The following is a 17,042-nucleotide window of genomic DNA, read 5'->3' on the forward strand; positions in this document are numbered from 1 at the left end:
GACCTTCCTCTATATTTCCTCGAAGCCCGTGAACACAACCTCCTTTTTCCCACAAGAAGTTTGTTTTCACTATTACGGTTTTGAATATTGTGGTATTTTCAAATTTTGAATATTTGAATATATATATATAGGGTTTACTGTGTTTGTAATGATGTGAAAAGGCTGGCAAGATGACGCTTCGGTAGTGCATTTGCTTTAGAGCTGTCATTAGTTTTTTATTCCCAACTTCCTCAATGAGATAATGAGAATGAACATTGAGGAGCACACTATTGAACATTGCACACTATTGAGAGCTTTTGATGGTGGAACACGTACCCGGGTTCCAATGTTTCTCCTTGAATGAGCCTGAGGTTTTTGAAGAAGGAAAGCGAAATGAGGGCAAACGAACGTTTGATCTTCATGTAACCTGTTATCACCTCAATGCGGCCAAGATGCTCCTCTAGATCAGGCGTAATGTTGCCTGCAAGAAGCACAAAATAACATAAATTTATGGGAAAAAAACAGGTAATCCTGCATCACAGATCAAAAAGGTATTTTGATAGTTCAGTTCAACGTGTTTTTCTATACAGAGTCGAGGCTCGTGGAAGGGCTTTGACACAGAAAAGAACAGCTCAAAACAGTGTAAAACGAGGAAAACATGAAGAGCTACATAAGGGGACACAACAGAAGGACCCTTGATGGAAGAATGGTTGAGGAGATGTGGTGGAAAAACCTCACTCAAGTTAAACCAGTCACAAGGTTGGTTGAAGCATACAATTAACATTGATTCCACGTTTGCAAACGGAGAGCAATACGCAGTACTCAAACCATGAATCACTCCAAAATCCCAGTTCTCAAACAGTCTCTTATATAGTTAAAACAAAATATGGAAGTTACATTCTAGCAGGCAAAGCACACCTGAGTTGACATTTTAAACCACAGACTCAACATCTTCAAGGGTGCGGTCTCCGTTCACCGGGACAAGACATCAGATGTTCTGGTCAACTAGGGATCTCCAACTTCTACTTTCCTTTCCGTACACCATTAACATTGCAATCAGTTTTTAAACAACAAGTTGAACATTTTACCTGATATGCTTTGCAAATCACATGATCTATAGGCCTTTATAATGCCTTATATGGTGTTAAATTCTCTTTCCATGAAGAAACAATAATTAACAGTCTTAATTGATTAATTTTCTTCCACGGCGAAGAATGAGAGAGTGTTGGGATGGGGAGGAGGACACAGAGGGTGAACAAGCTGGATACAAGCTGAAATACAGCAACATGAGGGCCGAAAGAACAGGAACGGAAAGCCAGGAATGAAATAGCAATGCAACAAATTAACTGAAAGATGAGTGGAGGGAGAGGAGAGAAATGACAATAACCTGCAAAGGAAGCGGTAGGGATAATCAGGGTAAAGCATATAAGGGTGCTTAACAGAAACCTTCCTTCTTCAAGACGTCTGTGATTCTTTAGTATCTCTCCCTGGTTACTCCCTCCTCAGGTATGATAAACCTGTGCCTCATCCTGGCGGGGTAGTTGCCCTATTAATAAATTTTTAAAACTCTATTCCTCACTGTACCTGCACTGCCCTCACTCCACCACACCCCCAGGAGTACCTCTGGCTACAGCTTTCCCTCCGCATCCACTTTTTGTTTATATGTGTGTTGTACCACCACCAAACAGTGATGACTCCATTTACATCCCACTCTCCGACAACATCCCCCCTGTTGCAGGAGAAGTACATGGAGAAGAAGAAGAACTTGTTTCTTGGGTTTGTTGATCTGGAGAAAGCATTCGATAGGGTTCCACGCAAAGTATTGACATGGGCATTGAGGAAGTTAGGAGTGGAGGAATGGTTGATCAGAGTAGTGATGGCAATGTACGAGAGCGCGTGCACAGCTGTAAGGACGAAGGACGGGAAGAGTGGTGAGTTTGAGGTGAAGGTGGGAGTGCATCAGGGGTCGGCACAAATCCACTACTATTTGTAGCTGTGATGGAGGTGCTGGCTCAGAACGTAAAGGAGGGTTTACCGTGGGAGTTGTTGTATGCAGATGATCTGTGGTTGATTGCGGAAAGTATGGATGGACTGAAGGAACAGATGAACAAGTGGAAGGAATGTATGGAGACAAAAGGTCTGAAGGTGAATATCGGAAAGACGAAGGTGATGGCAAGTGGTAAAGCATGTGGTGAGGTGGAAAGAACTGGGAAGTGGCCCTGTGCTGTGTGTCGGAAGGGTGTCGGAGTGAACTCCATTCAATGTACAATGTGCGCTGAGTGGGTTCATCAAAAATGTAGTGGTCTGAGAGGGTCATTAACCAGTGTGGCAGCTACATTCAAATGTAAGGTGTGCACAGAGGGAGCTGCAGATGGAGGAAATGTTGAGTTGGATCTTGGAGACGGAGTGAAGCTGGAAGGTGTGAAAACATTTTGCTACCTCGGAGACATGCTGAATGGAGAAGGTGGATCAGTCTCGGCAACGGTTGCTAGAGTGAGATGTGCATGGAAGAAGTTTCGGGAACTGAGTGGCGTGCTGATGATGAGGGGAGTGTCGTTGAAGCTGAAGGGAAAGGTGTATGCTGCATGTGTGAGAAGTGTTATGATTTATGGGAGCGAGACATGGGTAATGAACGTAGAGCAGCAACGAAGGTTGGAAAGGGTGGAAATGCGAATGGTTCGACGGATGTGCAGAGTATCGTTGAGAGAGAGGAAGACAAATGATGAATTGCGAAAGATGATGGGAATAGAGCCTGTGATTGATGCTGTGAAGAGGAACAGGTTGAGATGGTTTGGTCATGTGTTGAGGAAGGATGAAAGTGACTGGTTGAGAAGAGTGATGGAAATGAATGTAGAAGGAAGTAGAGGACGGGGAAGACCGAGAAAGACTTGGCTAAAGATGGTGGAAGAAGAAATGCGGGCAAGGGGGTTAACAAGGAGAGATGCAGAAAATAGGGCAAAATGGCGAAGATTGTCATGGGGACCGCAAGGCTAACCCCCGCTCTAGTAGGGAAAATGGCCTTTAAAATGCATGTTGTGTTGTTGTTGTCTCCGACAACATGGACCAACTTCTATCCACTCATCCAAGCTCTCTCTTTTTGATATGTGGCGACTTCAACTGTCATCATGCCAGTTGGCTGGGTGTGGGTACCTCTCTAACCTGTCATGGCACTTCAGCAGAGGACTTAACAGTAAGCTGGTACTCATCTTGCTGGCCAAGCTGAGTCTACCGTCCTGATGTGAATTCAACAGCACGAAAGGGGCTTGAACTCAAGACCTTAGGATCGTAAGCCAGCCACCTTGACCATTAAGCCAACACCAGGCTCATGGTACACTGAAGCCTGTGGTGAGGCAGTTGCCCTGAAGCAACTTGCCTTCGCATCCTGGAAGTCAAATCCAACTGAAGGTAATATCATTTCCTTTCACAAAGCTTGGAAAAAGTGTGTGTCTATCTTCAGGAGAGCCAGGAAACGACACCTTTCTGATCTCAAGACTGAACTCGCAAACTTGTCACCCTATTCCAAATCCTGGTGGTGTCTGGTCAAGTCTGTTTCAGGTGTTTGTTCCCCCTCCATCCCCTCCCTTACCTCAAACGGCTACACAGCTGACACCGCACGTGAAAAGGCTGAATGCCTCAACTCTGTGTTTGCTTTGATATCTTGTGTCCCAAATCCAACGCTCTCTGTACCCTCCTTTCCCAGTCAAACCCAGCTGCTCCTGGACTCTGTGTCCTTCTCTCCCAACAAGGTGGAGAAGTTTCTGTCAAACCTCGACTCTTATTCTGCAACGGGACCTGACAGCATCAGCCCAAGGGTACTAAAATCCTGCTCTGATGCTCTATCACACCCTCTCTCTGTTTTATTCACCCTCTCATTTGCCCAAAGGCATCTGCTATCTGCTTGGAAAGCAGCCAACATTACTGCCTTGTTGATTATTATTGACTGAGACAAAACAAGTGCAAACATAGATCCTTGCAACTGCAGACCAATCAGCTTAATCCCAATCATCAGCAAGGTCTTTTCAACATTAAATCCATCAACATTGGAATCCATCAACATTAAATCCTTCTTTTCCAATTGGTTGATCTCAGATCATCATATGGTCTGGCACCCTGCCATGCTCACCAAACTCTCTTCTTATTCTTATGGTATCTATGGCAATCTCCTCTCATGGCTCGTGGACTTCCTCTCCTGTCGTAGTCAACATGTGGCTCTAAATGGAATTCTCTAATCTCCTCTTCCTGTCTAGGCTGGAGTTCCTCAAGGCAGTGTTTTGGGCCCTATGCTTTTTCTAATCTTCATCAATGATCTATCTGACTCTCTGGAGAATCCTCTCTATCTTTTTGCTAATGACTCCACTCTCTGCCACTCCATACCTCATCCCTCGGGTCAGCAGGCAGCAGCCTCTCCACTCTCTGCAGACCTGGATAAAATTACAAACTGGTCAAACAAGTGGAACATGTCTTTCAATCCTGAAAAATCCCACACTTTCACTATGTCTCTCCAAAAAGACGGCTGGACAACCCTCCTATCTACTTTCTCAACAATCCTCTCAAAGAAGTTCAGTTGGGTCTCACTATCTGCCATGATCTTTCCTGGGAAAGCTGCATTACCAAGCTGGCCTCCAAAGCCAGTCGCCGACTGAGCATCCTCTGTCATTCAAAGTCCTTCCTTGGCACACCTGAGCTCTTAACCACATATGAAGCATTCATCTGCAGTTTGATGGAGTATCGCTGCTCTCCCCCCTGGGCTGGTGTTCCTGTCTCACAGTTTGCTCGGCTTCACGCTGTAGAAACCAAGGCCTTTAGGATCATTGGCATCCTCTGTGACAAAGCTGATTTTGAGGGCCTTTCACTCTCTCACCACAGGCAGCACAGGTGGTCTTTCTGTCTTCTACCGACTCCTCTCCAGCCTTGCACCCCTTGCTCTGTTTGTACTTGGTCCTCCCAATATTTCTGCAGAATGCTCAATGTATCCCAGCAACCCTCTTCTAGTGAAATTGCCAAAATCAAGACTCTCTGCTTACCTTCACTGTTTCATTCCTCTTTTTCCCTGCCTCTGGAACAAACTCCCTCACTCTCTTCAATCCCACTCCTCCCTTCAGATCTTTAAAACAGCTGTTCACCACCATCTCATATTTTACCCCATCCAAAACAAGAAGATTTTCTACCCACATTAATCCACCCCAAACCCACCTCCTTCAGATCCCCTATGTTCTTTCCTGAAAGTGCCTGTAGTGTCCATCGTGTTTATCCCATGTACCCCGCCCAAGCCTTCTCTCTTCCACCGATCTCCTGATGTCCATATTCACTACTGTTGTTGTGTTTCCCTCTCTCTCCCCATCTTGTCTCCTGCTCCTTTTGCTACATATTCTGCGTATTACCTCTTATACGAGCATCTACAGCATGTACCAAAATTTTTTTCAAATCAACTGCATGGATAAGGGGTGACAGGAAGAGGTGAACTGATATTGATGCCCTGGAAGGAGAAATGACATTGAACGGAAAGAAAGTTAGTTCCACAGGTGAGAGAAAAAGAGAATAAATGAGTGGAGGTGTGCAGTGTACCTTGAAGAAACCTGGGTGAGTGAGTGTGGTGCCGACAGAGTACTCATTCAACCGCTCTGTCTGCTCACTCACTCACTCAACCGCTCACTATCAGTGTCCGCTCACTCAATTCAACCAGGTTAACTCACTCAACCTTAATTTTGACGTCACAATTCGACAGGGGCAACACTTAGTCTGATCAGTTTGAAATTTCTTGAGCGTGATCGACACAACAATTACAGTCGTGGCCAAACATATTGGCACCCTTGCACTTTTTTCAAATAACTCACAATTTTCTCAAAAATAAGTTGAAAATGACAAAAGTATTTCGTCTCCACAATTCTTTACTTCATTGTTAATATTGCAGAACCTTTGTTTTTGATTCAGAACTTAATATATCCTTTTAAATCAGGAAATAAAAATAAATGGCATTGACAAAATTATTGACACCCTCGACTTAATATTTGGTAGCACGGCAAAATAACTGCAGTCAAGCGCTTCCTATAGCCATGAATACGCTTCCTCCACCTCTCCACTGGCAGTTTGGCCCACTCTTCTTGTGCAAACTGCTCCAGTTCTCCGAGATTTGAAGGGTGCCTTCTCCCAACTGCTGTTTTCAGATCTCCCCATAGATGTTCAATGGGATTTAGATCTGGACTCATTGCTGGCCACTTCAGAACAGTCCAGAGTTTTGTCTTGAACCATTCCTGGGTGCTTTCTGTCGTGTGTCTAGGGTCATTGTGCTGCTGCAAGACCCATGACCTTCGACAGAGACCCAGCTTTCTGACACTGGGTTGAACATTGCGCTCCAAAATGCCTCGGTAATCTCCTGATTTCATGATGCAATGCACACGTTCAAGGCACGCAGTGCCAGAGGCAGCACAGCAACCCCAAAACATCACTGAACCTCCTACATGTTTGACTGTAGGAAAGGTGTTCTTTTCTTTGAAGGCTTCATTTTGTTTTCTGTAAACATAGAGATGATGTGCTTTACCAAAAAGCTCTAATTTGGTCTCATCTTTCCACAGGACATTCTCCCAGAAGGATTTTGGCTTGTGCAGGTGTGTTTTGGAAAACTCCAGTCGGGCTTTCTTATGTCTCTCTCTCAGCAGAGGGGTCCTCCTGGGTCTCCTACTACAGAACCCCCTTTCATAGAGTTGGCGACGGATGGTGTGAGTTTAAACTGTCGTACCTTGTGTCTGAAGGCCAGCTTGAATCTGTTTGGCAGTTGATTGAGGTGCTTTCTCTACCATTCGAACAATCATTTGCTGCAATCTTCGATCAAGTTTCCTCTTGTAGCCACATCCAGGGAGGTCGGCTGCAGTTCCATGGGCCTTAAACTTCCTGATAACATTGCGTATGGTGGACACAGTTACATCAAGGTCTCTGGAGATGGACTTGTAGCCTTGAGATTGTCCATGCTTGGCTACAATCTTGTGTTTGATCTCCTCAGACAATTCTCTGATTTTCTTTCTTTTCTCCATGCTCATTGCGGTACACACAGTGACACAAAACAGCAGAATGACTCCTTTTCTCCATTCAAGCTTGTTGAATGAGTGATTTTTATATTGCAGGCATCAGCAACTCACCACAGGTGAGTTCAATTCCAAAGTAAAGGAGAATCACCTGCTTGAAATCTAATTATTTCTAACAACTTCTAAAAGGTGCCAATAATATTGTCCGGGACATTTTAGGATTTATGTGTGAAATAAGCTAAGATTTAGTAATTTTTTCAGCTTTTTAGCTCACCTGGAACGATGTTCAGGGGAGCTTATGCGATGGCACGTTGTCCGTCCGTCAGTTCGTCCGTCCGTCTGTCAGTCCGTAAACACTTAAAACTTCTTCTCCGAAACCGCTGATGGTATTGCGACCAAATTTTGCACAAATTATATTTATTGTGTTATGACTAAAGTTTGTTCATGGCATTAAAAAATTCGAGGTCAACGGGGGTGTACCGGGGTCAACGTGGATCGAGGTTTGACCCCCCAAAATAGGAATTTGATTTTTCCTCTAAAACTACACACACAATTTTGATGAAACTTGACCAGAACCTTCACAATCCATGCTGTACCAAAGTTTGTTCACGGCACTAAGAAAATCAAAGTCTAAGGGAGTCTATGGGGGGTTAAAGTGGGTCCAGGTTTGACCCCCCAAAATAGGTATTTGATTTTTACTCTAAAACTACACACACAATTTTGATGAAACTTGACCACAACCTTCACCACCCAAGCTGTACCAAAGTTTGTTCACGGCATTAAAAATTCCGCCCCCTTTGAGGGTCTATGGGGGGTTGCCCCCCAAAATAGGTATTGGCTTTCTTCTCAGAAATTACACACACAATTTCGATGAAACCTGACCACAACCTTCACCACCCGTGATGTACCAAAGTATGTTCACGGCATTAAAAAAAATCTGCCCCTTTAGGGGTCTACAGGGGATTTCCCCCCCCCCCCCCCAAATAGTATTTGCTTTCTTCTTAGAGACTACACGCGCAATTTCGTTGAAACTTCACCACAACCTCAATCACCCATGATGTACCAATGTTTGTTCAAGGTATTAGAAAAATTGGGGTATTAGGAGGTATATGGGGTTGGGGGAGCTGGGTTTGCCTCCCAAAATAGGTATTTTTTTATTTGTTTGTTTAAAGTCTTATGATTCTGTTAGTATGATTCTACATGCTTGTTTGTCTTGTCTTGTAGCAACCATTGAAATTGGTTTAAAATACCTTTAGTCGGTGCAGTATACTGTTTATTCTACCAGGTGAGCGCCATGGGTATTGCCCCTATGTTTTTGTTTTGTTGTACTGCAAACCAAACAAACACACATGTGGATACCAAAATATATTTTAATTTCAACAATTTTCTGGGAGAAATGGTGCATTATTTGAAAAAAGTGCAAGGGTGCCAATATTTTTGGCCACGACAGTATATTAAAGAATATAAATTTATGTCATCGCTCACGTGGTCTGGCAGCCATATTGGATCAAATTTTAAAAAACTTCAAACCAGAAGATTTGGCTTGCACCAAGTTGACTGCACAGGGTAAGTATTCTTTGAATACCATCTAGTTTTTAAAAGGTAACTGTAATTCGTTCATCACAAAACAGATATATAATCAGAAAGAAGCTGATCTTTCATACTTCCTCCTAGAATGTTGATAATGAGGCTTCCGTTAATGATGGTGCAGCCATGCAGGTCCTGTGCAGCTGTCACTGAGTCAACGGTCTTCTTTCCCACCAAACAGACCTTGGGACATGGCCCTACACACTTCCTGCACATCACACTGCAGAAAAGCAACTTATTGAGATGAGAGAGAGGGATTCACAAAATATGGAACAAGAAAAATAGTCACAATTTGGAGTATTAGACAATGGGTGGTTTGAGCGTTTGGTTCATAATAAACTTCAGCCTGTGAGTTTATGATAAACATCAGCTAATGTGGTTATGTTAAACAGCATCCCATGTACTTAGTTGTGATCATCAGCATTTGCGGTTTTGAGAAGTGTCAGCTCAGAGATTGTGCAGTCACTTTTGATGTGTCTCATCTGGTTTTATTCCCTTGCCAACAATAAACTTTGTCATCCTGGCGCTTCTGAGGAAATTGCATCAATCAGAATTCCATCCTTCAGAGAAGATACCAAACTATCCTGTTTGCTCGTGGATGATAAATATCCCAATGTATATTTACTTAGGGTAGGTCATTGTGTGGCCAAACAACGCACCCTGGCCACACTCCAACTTCCTGCTCTGACTCTTGCTAGGAAATTTACAGGGAGTGAGTTTCGGCAGCACTGATGCTGTCAACAGAGTATAGGATTTGGAGTGGATTGGAAGTCGTCATGGCAACAAACTTCACCTCCACTCCTTTGTTCCGCTTTTCTCCTTCGCGTGAAACTGCTTTCCTGAGTCAGGTCAATCCCATGCTCTCTCCTCCATGGGTTCAAGTCAGCTACTCACTTGTGTTTCATGTTCATTCCATTCATACCTAGAATCTTTTCTACCCTGTTAACACTGCCCAACTCACCACTTTTACCTGGGAGTTATACCTTTATACAGTATGGGCCATAAAAAGGTAAATGAAATAAAAGTTCGTAACTCGGCACTAGTAAGAGATATTATACACCGCTCCTTTCCATTTCCATCTCCAGGCGCTGCATGACGTCATCACCGGGTGCTGAAGGGGGTTTCTTGTTTCCTTGATTGTTTGTTTGTCCGGATGATATATCAGCCATCCTTTGAGCTAGGAAGCTGAAATTTGGGCACAATAATGAGCACGTGCTTTGGCAAAACAATATTTTTTGTTTATTGATTAAATATTTAATTATTATCGATTTATTAAGTAGTTATTTTGACATGACAATGACCAAGTGATTTGGCTGTGAAGGGTATTTATGATTTATTGATTAATCAATTAATCGATAAATTATATATTTTTTGATTAATTATTTAATTTTCAAAAAGTTAAAGATTAGGATGAAACGGTGGTGGTTCAGGTATACTATTAGCCAATTGATTAAGGAATAAATTATTTTATAATTATCATTTATTTTGATTATTAATTACTTATTTAGTTTCTTTCTCAACTGGGCATTAGGCCGAGAAAAAAATATTTCCGGTCTCTCTCTGGTCAGCGTGCGCATCGATTTTGACCCTGCGCGTCAACAATTTTTTTTTTTTTAATTTCCAACGGTACCTACAACAGCGTGTTGTTGCCGGGCCAGCGCGCTATCTCGGGAAATGCGGGTCTGTGAGGGTCGCCATTAGTATCGACTTCGCGCACGGTTCTCCCCTACAAAACTACGTTTAGTTTGTGCAAATCCAACCAGCCGTTCCAAAGATATGAGTAGTTTGTGTGCCATGATGTCATGAATCCAATCGGCTGGATATTGTCATTTATTGAAACGAAGACATTCTTTGTCGGGTTCGTGTGAAGCAACCACAAGGCATAGAGAGCTGCGGGTGGTCTCGTTAGTTAGGCCTGGATCCTATCTCGTTTGTCATGAAGTTGTAAGTGTCTGTGCTAATCTGGTGGACTGGGAGGATAGATCGTGGGAGACCATCGGCCTGTTAGACCACTTGCGCATGCGCAGTGTTGACGCGATCGACGCATTGGAATGTTTGACGGTACGGCGAGGTGATCTCGAGAACGAAATGGCAGTCTGTAATATGCTTGAAGAATTTAATGATTTTCAGAATAAATACATTTTAAAATAACTTAAGCTTGTGTTCATTATTTACAAAAAGGCCTACCAGTCCCATTGGCCATCTTTAATTTCTCTCTGGACGGCGCCACGGCAGATGAGGAGGACCGCAAGGCATGAGACCACAAAAAACACCTTTATATGTGCAATCCATGCTTTTCAAAAAAAAAAAAAAAAACTGCATCGCCGCATCAATTCTGGAACTTTGGTCTGACCAGAGACCAACAATATATCTTTTTCGGCCTTATCTAAGGCACCTTTTGAGCTAGGAAGCTGATATTTGGACATGACAGTGACCAAGTGATGTGACTATAAAGGGTATTTTGGATTTATTGATAAAAAAAATCGATTAATTTTTTTGGGATGAATCACCCAATTGACTTTTCCCTCCTTTGCATTGCCCTACAGCTTCAACAGTCTCAAGACATAAATACAAACATGCTATCTTGAACATCCCTTGTCTTGACCATCCCTTATTCGCATTTTGTAATGATCAGTATCTTTCATCTTTCGCACGAATGCCTGTGTTGTTTTGGTAGCAGGTATATGACATGCTCGAAATCTTTTCAGAAATCGAGGCTCATCGAAGAGTTTGTGCACTGAACGGATCAGGATGTAACAGGAAACGTGAATAGCAGAAAGTGGGGGAAAAGAGGGGAAGCAAGGAGAGGGAGATACCAACAGCAGAGCCGAAGGTCGAAGGTCAAGACAGAGGGAAGCAGACAAACAATGGGTGTAGGGAGGAACAGGGGAGGGGGAAGGGATCGGTGGAGGGGGGATTTAATGGAGAAGATAGGATGCATGGGGTGGATAAGATTTATGCAGAGACTGCGGTAGGGGAGAGGGGTTGATAAGAGTAGAAAAGATCATGGTTTTGGATTGGGGATGGTCTGTGATGGTTGTGAACAGCTGTCTGAATACCTGGTGGAAAGAATGAGATTGGAGAGAATGTGGAAGTTGGTTCCACAGGTGAGAAAAAAAGAGGAACAAATGAGTAGGGGTGAGCATTGATTGTGGATTTCGGTAGTTTCACCAGAAGGGGGTTGGTGGTGGACCGTGTGTGACCTGCAGAAACCTGGGTGGGACAAAGCACAAAAAGAGCAGAGGGTGCTAGACCATAAAGTAGGTGGAACAAGGCAGAGACCACCGAGCTGTCTGCGATAGGGAAGTGATAAGCCCACAGACTCAGCTTCAGCACGTGAGATTCCAATAATCTTAAAAGTTTCATTGGCATCAAGCTGAGCAAGATGTGAGCCAGGGGAGCCAGCCCAGAAGGGAAAGCAGTGCTCCCTCAAGCTGCGGATGAAGGTCTTGTAGGTGGATAGGAGTTCAGGTGCAGCAAGGAAGGACTTGGTACGATGGTGGATGCTCAGTCGGCAGCTGGCTTTGGAGGCCAACGCTGATATGTGATTTGCCCAAGAAAGATCATGGTTGACATGATAGTGAGACCCAGGAGTTTGAATGACTGAAATTTCTCAAGAGTATTATGAAGAAAGTATCCAGGAGTGTTTGCCAGATTGTCTTTTCGGAGAAAGATAGTGAGAGTGTGAGATTTGCCAGGATTGAAAGACATATTCCATGTGTTTGACCAGGTTGTCATTTTTTTTCAAGGTCTGAAGAGAGGGAAGAGGCTGCAGTTTGTCTGAAGGATGCCACGGCAGAGAGTTGAGTCATCAGCAAATAGATAAAGAGGACTTTCCAGAATCAGAGATCATTGATGAAGATTAGGAATAGGCCTGGTCCCAGAACACAGTCTTGGGGCACTTCTGTTTTGACAGGGAGAGGACTCTTCGGTGACTTTGCTTCAATGCACATGTCATGAAAAGGATGAAAACATCAAACTATGTGTTTTTTTTTTGTTTTGTTTTTTTGTATACAAGATCGAGGCTCGTGTAAGAGCTAACATTAATCACAAAAAACATAAATGGACACATAAAACATATGATAAAGGAAGCGGGAGACAACATGGGGGGAGAGAGGGAAGCACACAAATACAACAGTACAGAACAGGGACATCGGGAGATCTGTGGGAGGGAGAGGGCTTGGAGAGAGGGGGGCAGGGGTGGGTGAGGTAAAAAAAAACACATGGACACTGCTAGGACTTCAAGGAAAGAAGTTGCTATTTCCAAAAAGTAGATCTGGGGTGAATTAACGGGGGTAGAAAAAATCAAGGTTTTGGATGGGGGAAGATAACAGATGGTGGTGAACAGCTGTTTTAAAGACCTGGAGGGAGGAGTGGGATTGAAGAGAGTGGGGGAGTTTGATCCAGAGGCCGGAGTAAAGAGGAATGAAAGACTGAAGGTGAGCAGAGAGTCTTGATTTTGGCAGTTGCACCAAAAGAGGGTTGCTGGCAGATCTTGTGCGACCTGTAGGAGTATTTGGGGGACAGAGCACAGACAGAGCTGGGGGAGCTAGGCCGGAGAGGGGTCGGTAGAGAACAGAAATACCACTTACCTGACTGCGGTGGGGAATGAGTGAAAGGCCCACAGTCAGCTTCATAGCAGGATAGTCCAATGATTCTGAAAGCTTTGGTTTCAAAAACGTGAAGCCGAGCCAAGTGTGAGGCAATAGCACCAGCCCAGAGGGGAGGGCAGTATTCCATTGAGCTGCGGATAAAAGCCTTGTATGTGGTGAGGAGCTCAGGTGTGCCAAGGAAGGACTTCGCACAACAGAGGATGCTCAGCTTTGGAGGCCAGCTTGGAAATGTGGTTTTCCCAGGAAAGATCATGGCCGATAGTGAGACCTGTGGAAGAAGCTTGAGTGACAGAACTTCTTGGAGATGATTGTTGAGAAAGTAGATGGGAGGGTTGTCCAGTCGGTCTTTTCGGAGAGACACAGTGAGAGTGTGAAATTTGTCAGGATTGAAAGACATGTTCCACTTGTTTGACAAGTCTGTGATTTTGTTCAGGTCTGCAGAGGGTGAAGAGGCTGCAGACTGCCGATCTGAGGGATGAGGATTGGAGCGGCAGAGAGTGGAGTCATCAGCAAAGTGATAGAGAGGATTTTCCAGAGAGTCGGAGAGATCATTGATGAAGACCAGAAAAAGCACAGGGTCCACAACACTGCCTTGGGGATCTCCAGCCAGAACAGGAAGGGGAGATGAGAGAAATCCATTCAGGGCCACACGTTGACTACGACCAGAGAGGAATCCACAATCCATGCATGGAGATTTCCATGGATACCATAGGAGGAGAGTTTGGTGAGCAAAGCTGGATGCCAGACCATATCGAAGGCACGTGATACGTCAAGGGAGACAGCTCTGATTTCCTATTTAGCATTGAGGACCTCCATCCATTGTTGAGACAGCAGAAGCAGCATGTGCAGAGTAGAATGACCTGGTCTGAATCCAAATTGATGATCGGAGATCAAGCCATTGGAGAAGAGGAAGGATTTAATATCGGAAGCAATGATGGAATCCATGACTGTGATAATTGGAAGCAGGCTGATTGGTCTGTAGTTGCAAGGATCTGTTTTTGCACCTCTTGTGTAAAGCGGTAATGTTTGCTGATTTCCAAGATGCTGGCAGATGACCTTGAGCAAAAGATAGGGTGAAAAGAACAGAGAGAGGGTGAGATAGAGCGGCAGAGCAGGATTTTAGGACCCGTGGGCTGATGCCGTCTGGTCCAGTTGCAGAATCAGAGTCGAGGGTTTGACAGAAGCTTCTCCACCTTGTCTGGAGAGAAGGACACAGAGTACAGGAGCAGCTGGGTTCGACTGGGTAAGGTGGGTTGAGGTATTCAGCTTTTTCACGTGCGGAGTCAGCTGTGTAGCCGTTTGAAGTAAGGGAGGGGATGGAGGGGTTATGATAACGATTAGTCCATGAGGTTATGATAAGCATCAATCTACAGTACATGCTTAAATAACTACTGAGTATTTGAGGTTACTGAGTAATAATGTGGTTCATCATTAGCCTACGTGGTTGATAATAATCATCAGTTTTTGTGGTAATGATAAAATTCAGTCTGTGGTTCATGATAACCCTCAGTGTATGAGGTTAATGATAACCTCGGCTTATGCTGTTCGGATTGTATTTGTCTCGTTTGCCCAGGTTTTTTATTTTAATTACATTCTATAAGGAAGGACACAGCTGAGAGTCAAAATTGCTCCTGGAACTTCCTGACCAAAGTTGGAGTATAAAACTTTTCATTAATTGGCCACAAACTTCACCTTTATTTCTCGTCACTTGAGGGTTGAGGCCCAAGTGCAATGAATGTGGACAAAGTGAGATTTTCTTTGTAAGTGGGAATGGGTATGACACTTCTGATGCATCATAATCATCTGATTTGCAAATATAGAAAGAAAGAGGAAGACATACATTTTTGTCGTACTTATGGTGACACAAGGAGAAAACCCTGACTCACTATAGTGTATGAGATCCTCGCTTCTTAAAATAAGGGCATTATTGGAAGGGAATCATTGGAATTAAGGATTGGAATCATTGGAATCTCTCGCGATGAAGCTGATTGGGAGGGCCTTTCACTCATTCACACCGCAGGCAGGTTGGTGGTCTTTCTGTCTTCTACCGACTCCTCTCCGGCCTTGCTCTCCCAGCTCTATATGTGCTTTTGTCCCCCAAATATTCCCACAGGTCGCACAAGATCTGCCAGCAACCCTCTTATGGTTAAACTGCCAAAATCGAGACTCTCTGCTCACCTTCACTCTTTCATTACTCTTTACTCCCACCTCTGGAACAAACTCCCGCCTCTGGAACAAACTCCCTCACTCTCTTCAATCCCACTCCTCCCTCCAGGTCTTTAAAACAGCTGTTCACCACCATCTGTTATCTTCCCCCATCCAAAACCTTTATCTTTTCTACACCCGCTAATTCACCCCAGATCCACTTTTTTGAAATACCAGCTTCTTTCCTGGAAGTCCGAGCAGTGTCCATGTGTTTTATACTTCTCCAACCCTTCCCCCAACCCCCACCCCCTTCCCACGCCTCCTCTCCCCAAGCCCTCTCCCTCCCACAGATCTCCCGATGTCCCTGCTCTTAAATGTTGTGCTTGTGTGCTTCCCCATCTCTCCCCATCTTGTCTACCGCTCCCCTTATTATATGTTTTATGTGTCCGTAATTTTTTCTTTGTGATTAATGTTAGCTTTTACACGAGCCTCGATCCTGTATACCGAAAAAATTAAAAAAAATAAAAAAAGGGCTCAGATGGAAATGCCAAACAGGCCAATATGCCATTCACGTCCACAAAGGTATAACTCAAGGTTGATCTATTCACCGCATATGCTCATATGAAGTTATCATTCTCAAACACATGCTCAGAGATGAGATCAACTGTAAACGTTAACACTGCATTAATACTTGAAATCTTGTAAAAGTGCAGATATACCACTGATTAGTGACCAAATGGCCTCCATGATATGGAATGGAATAATAAGCTCAGGACAAACCCACAACCTCATGCACAGCTTCGCTTTTTGTTTTGCTGCAAATGTGAGGCATGTACCCGTGTTTTCACGTACTTGCTTTCATCAATGGTGCTGTATCCGGATGGACAGCCGGGCATGCACTTGCCATCATGAGCGACATGTCGCATGCACTCCTTCCTGCCATCCTGGCTGCATCGCTGGTCCTCAGCGCGACACCGGTTGTATGACACGCAGCGCCAACCATGGAAATGAAGCAGGCCCGGAGGGCATGAGGGTACACACACACCGCCATGTTGGTAATGTCTGCAAGCACGGCAATGTGTGGGGTCTCCAGGCTTTAAGCACCCGCCCAGACACTCGCTGTGGCAACACTCGCCGCTTGCCGAACACGACAACAGCCGACACCGCACAGGGCACACTGGAACAGCAGCATGGTGGAGGCAACACATCATCGCATTGCTGAGCCAAAAAACATTACCATACCTGGGTTGTAATATGAGATTTACTACTGTACTGACAGTTATACAGTTATTTCGGCACTCGGAGTTCTCTACAAGTTCTGAGAGAGTGAAATGACGTGTCGGGGTGAAGATGTGTGTGTGTGTGTGTGTGTGTGTGTGTGTGTGTGTGTGTGTGTGTGTGTGTGTGTGTGTGTGTGTGTGTGTGTGTGTGTGTGTGTGTGTAAGTTGTTGTCTGCTATCTCCGCACGTGGGTGGTTTTCAGGAGATGGAACGTAGAGCTACCAGGTCTCAAAGTATCCACCTCCATACCCACCTGTGTGTGTGTGTGTGTGTGTGTGTGTGTGTGTGTGTGTGTGTGTGTGTGTGTGTGTGTGTATTGGTTGTTATCTCCATATATGGGTTTAAGAAGTTGGAACGCAGTCCTCCCAGGTCTCAAATTACCCCCCTCCATTTTGGTAAGAGGAGTTGGGGGGGAGGGG

General features: G+C 44.4%; 1 protein-coding gene across 1 annotated transcript in view; it reads right to left on the reverse strand.

Moving 5' to 3' along the window:
• Positions 1–17,042, reverse strand: part of LOC137422330 (insulin receptor-like) — a 174,535-nt gene that overhangs the window by 118,675 nt on the left and 38,818 nt on the right. The window contains exons 3-5 of the mRNA XM_078771363.1: positions 16,196–16,520; positions 8,663–8,805; positions 316–460 (exon numbers count right to left, since the gene is read on the reverse strand). Coding sequence (XP_078627489.1) covers positions 316–460; positions 8,663–8,805; positions 16,196–16,520 — 613 coding nt within the window. The remainder of the gene's footprint in view (positions 1–315; positions 461–8,662; positions 8,806–16,195; positions 16,521–17,042) is intronic.

Source organism: Myxine glutinosa, chromosome 2 (assembly GCF_964187855.1).
Source record: "Myxine glutinosa chromosome 2, kmMyxGlut1.1, whole genome shotgun sequence".
In the NCBI taxonomy this organism is placed as follows: Eukaryota; Metazoa; Chordata; class Myxini; order Myxiniformes; family Myxinidae; genus Myxine; species Myxine glutinosa.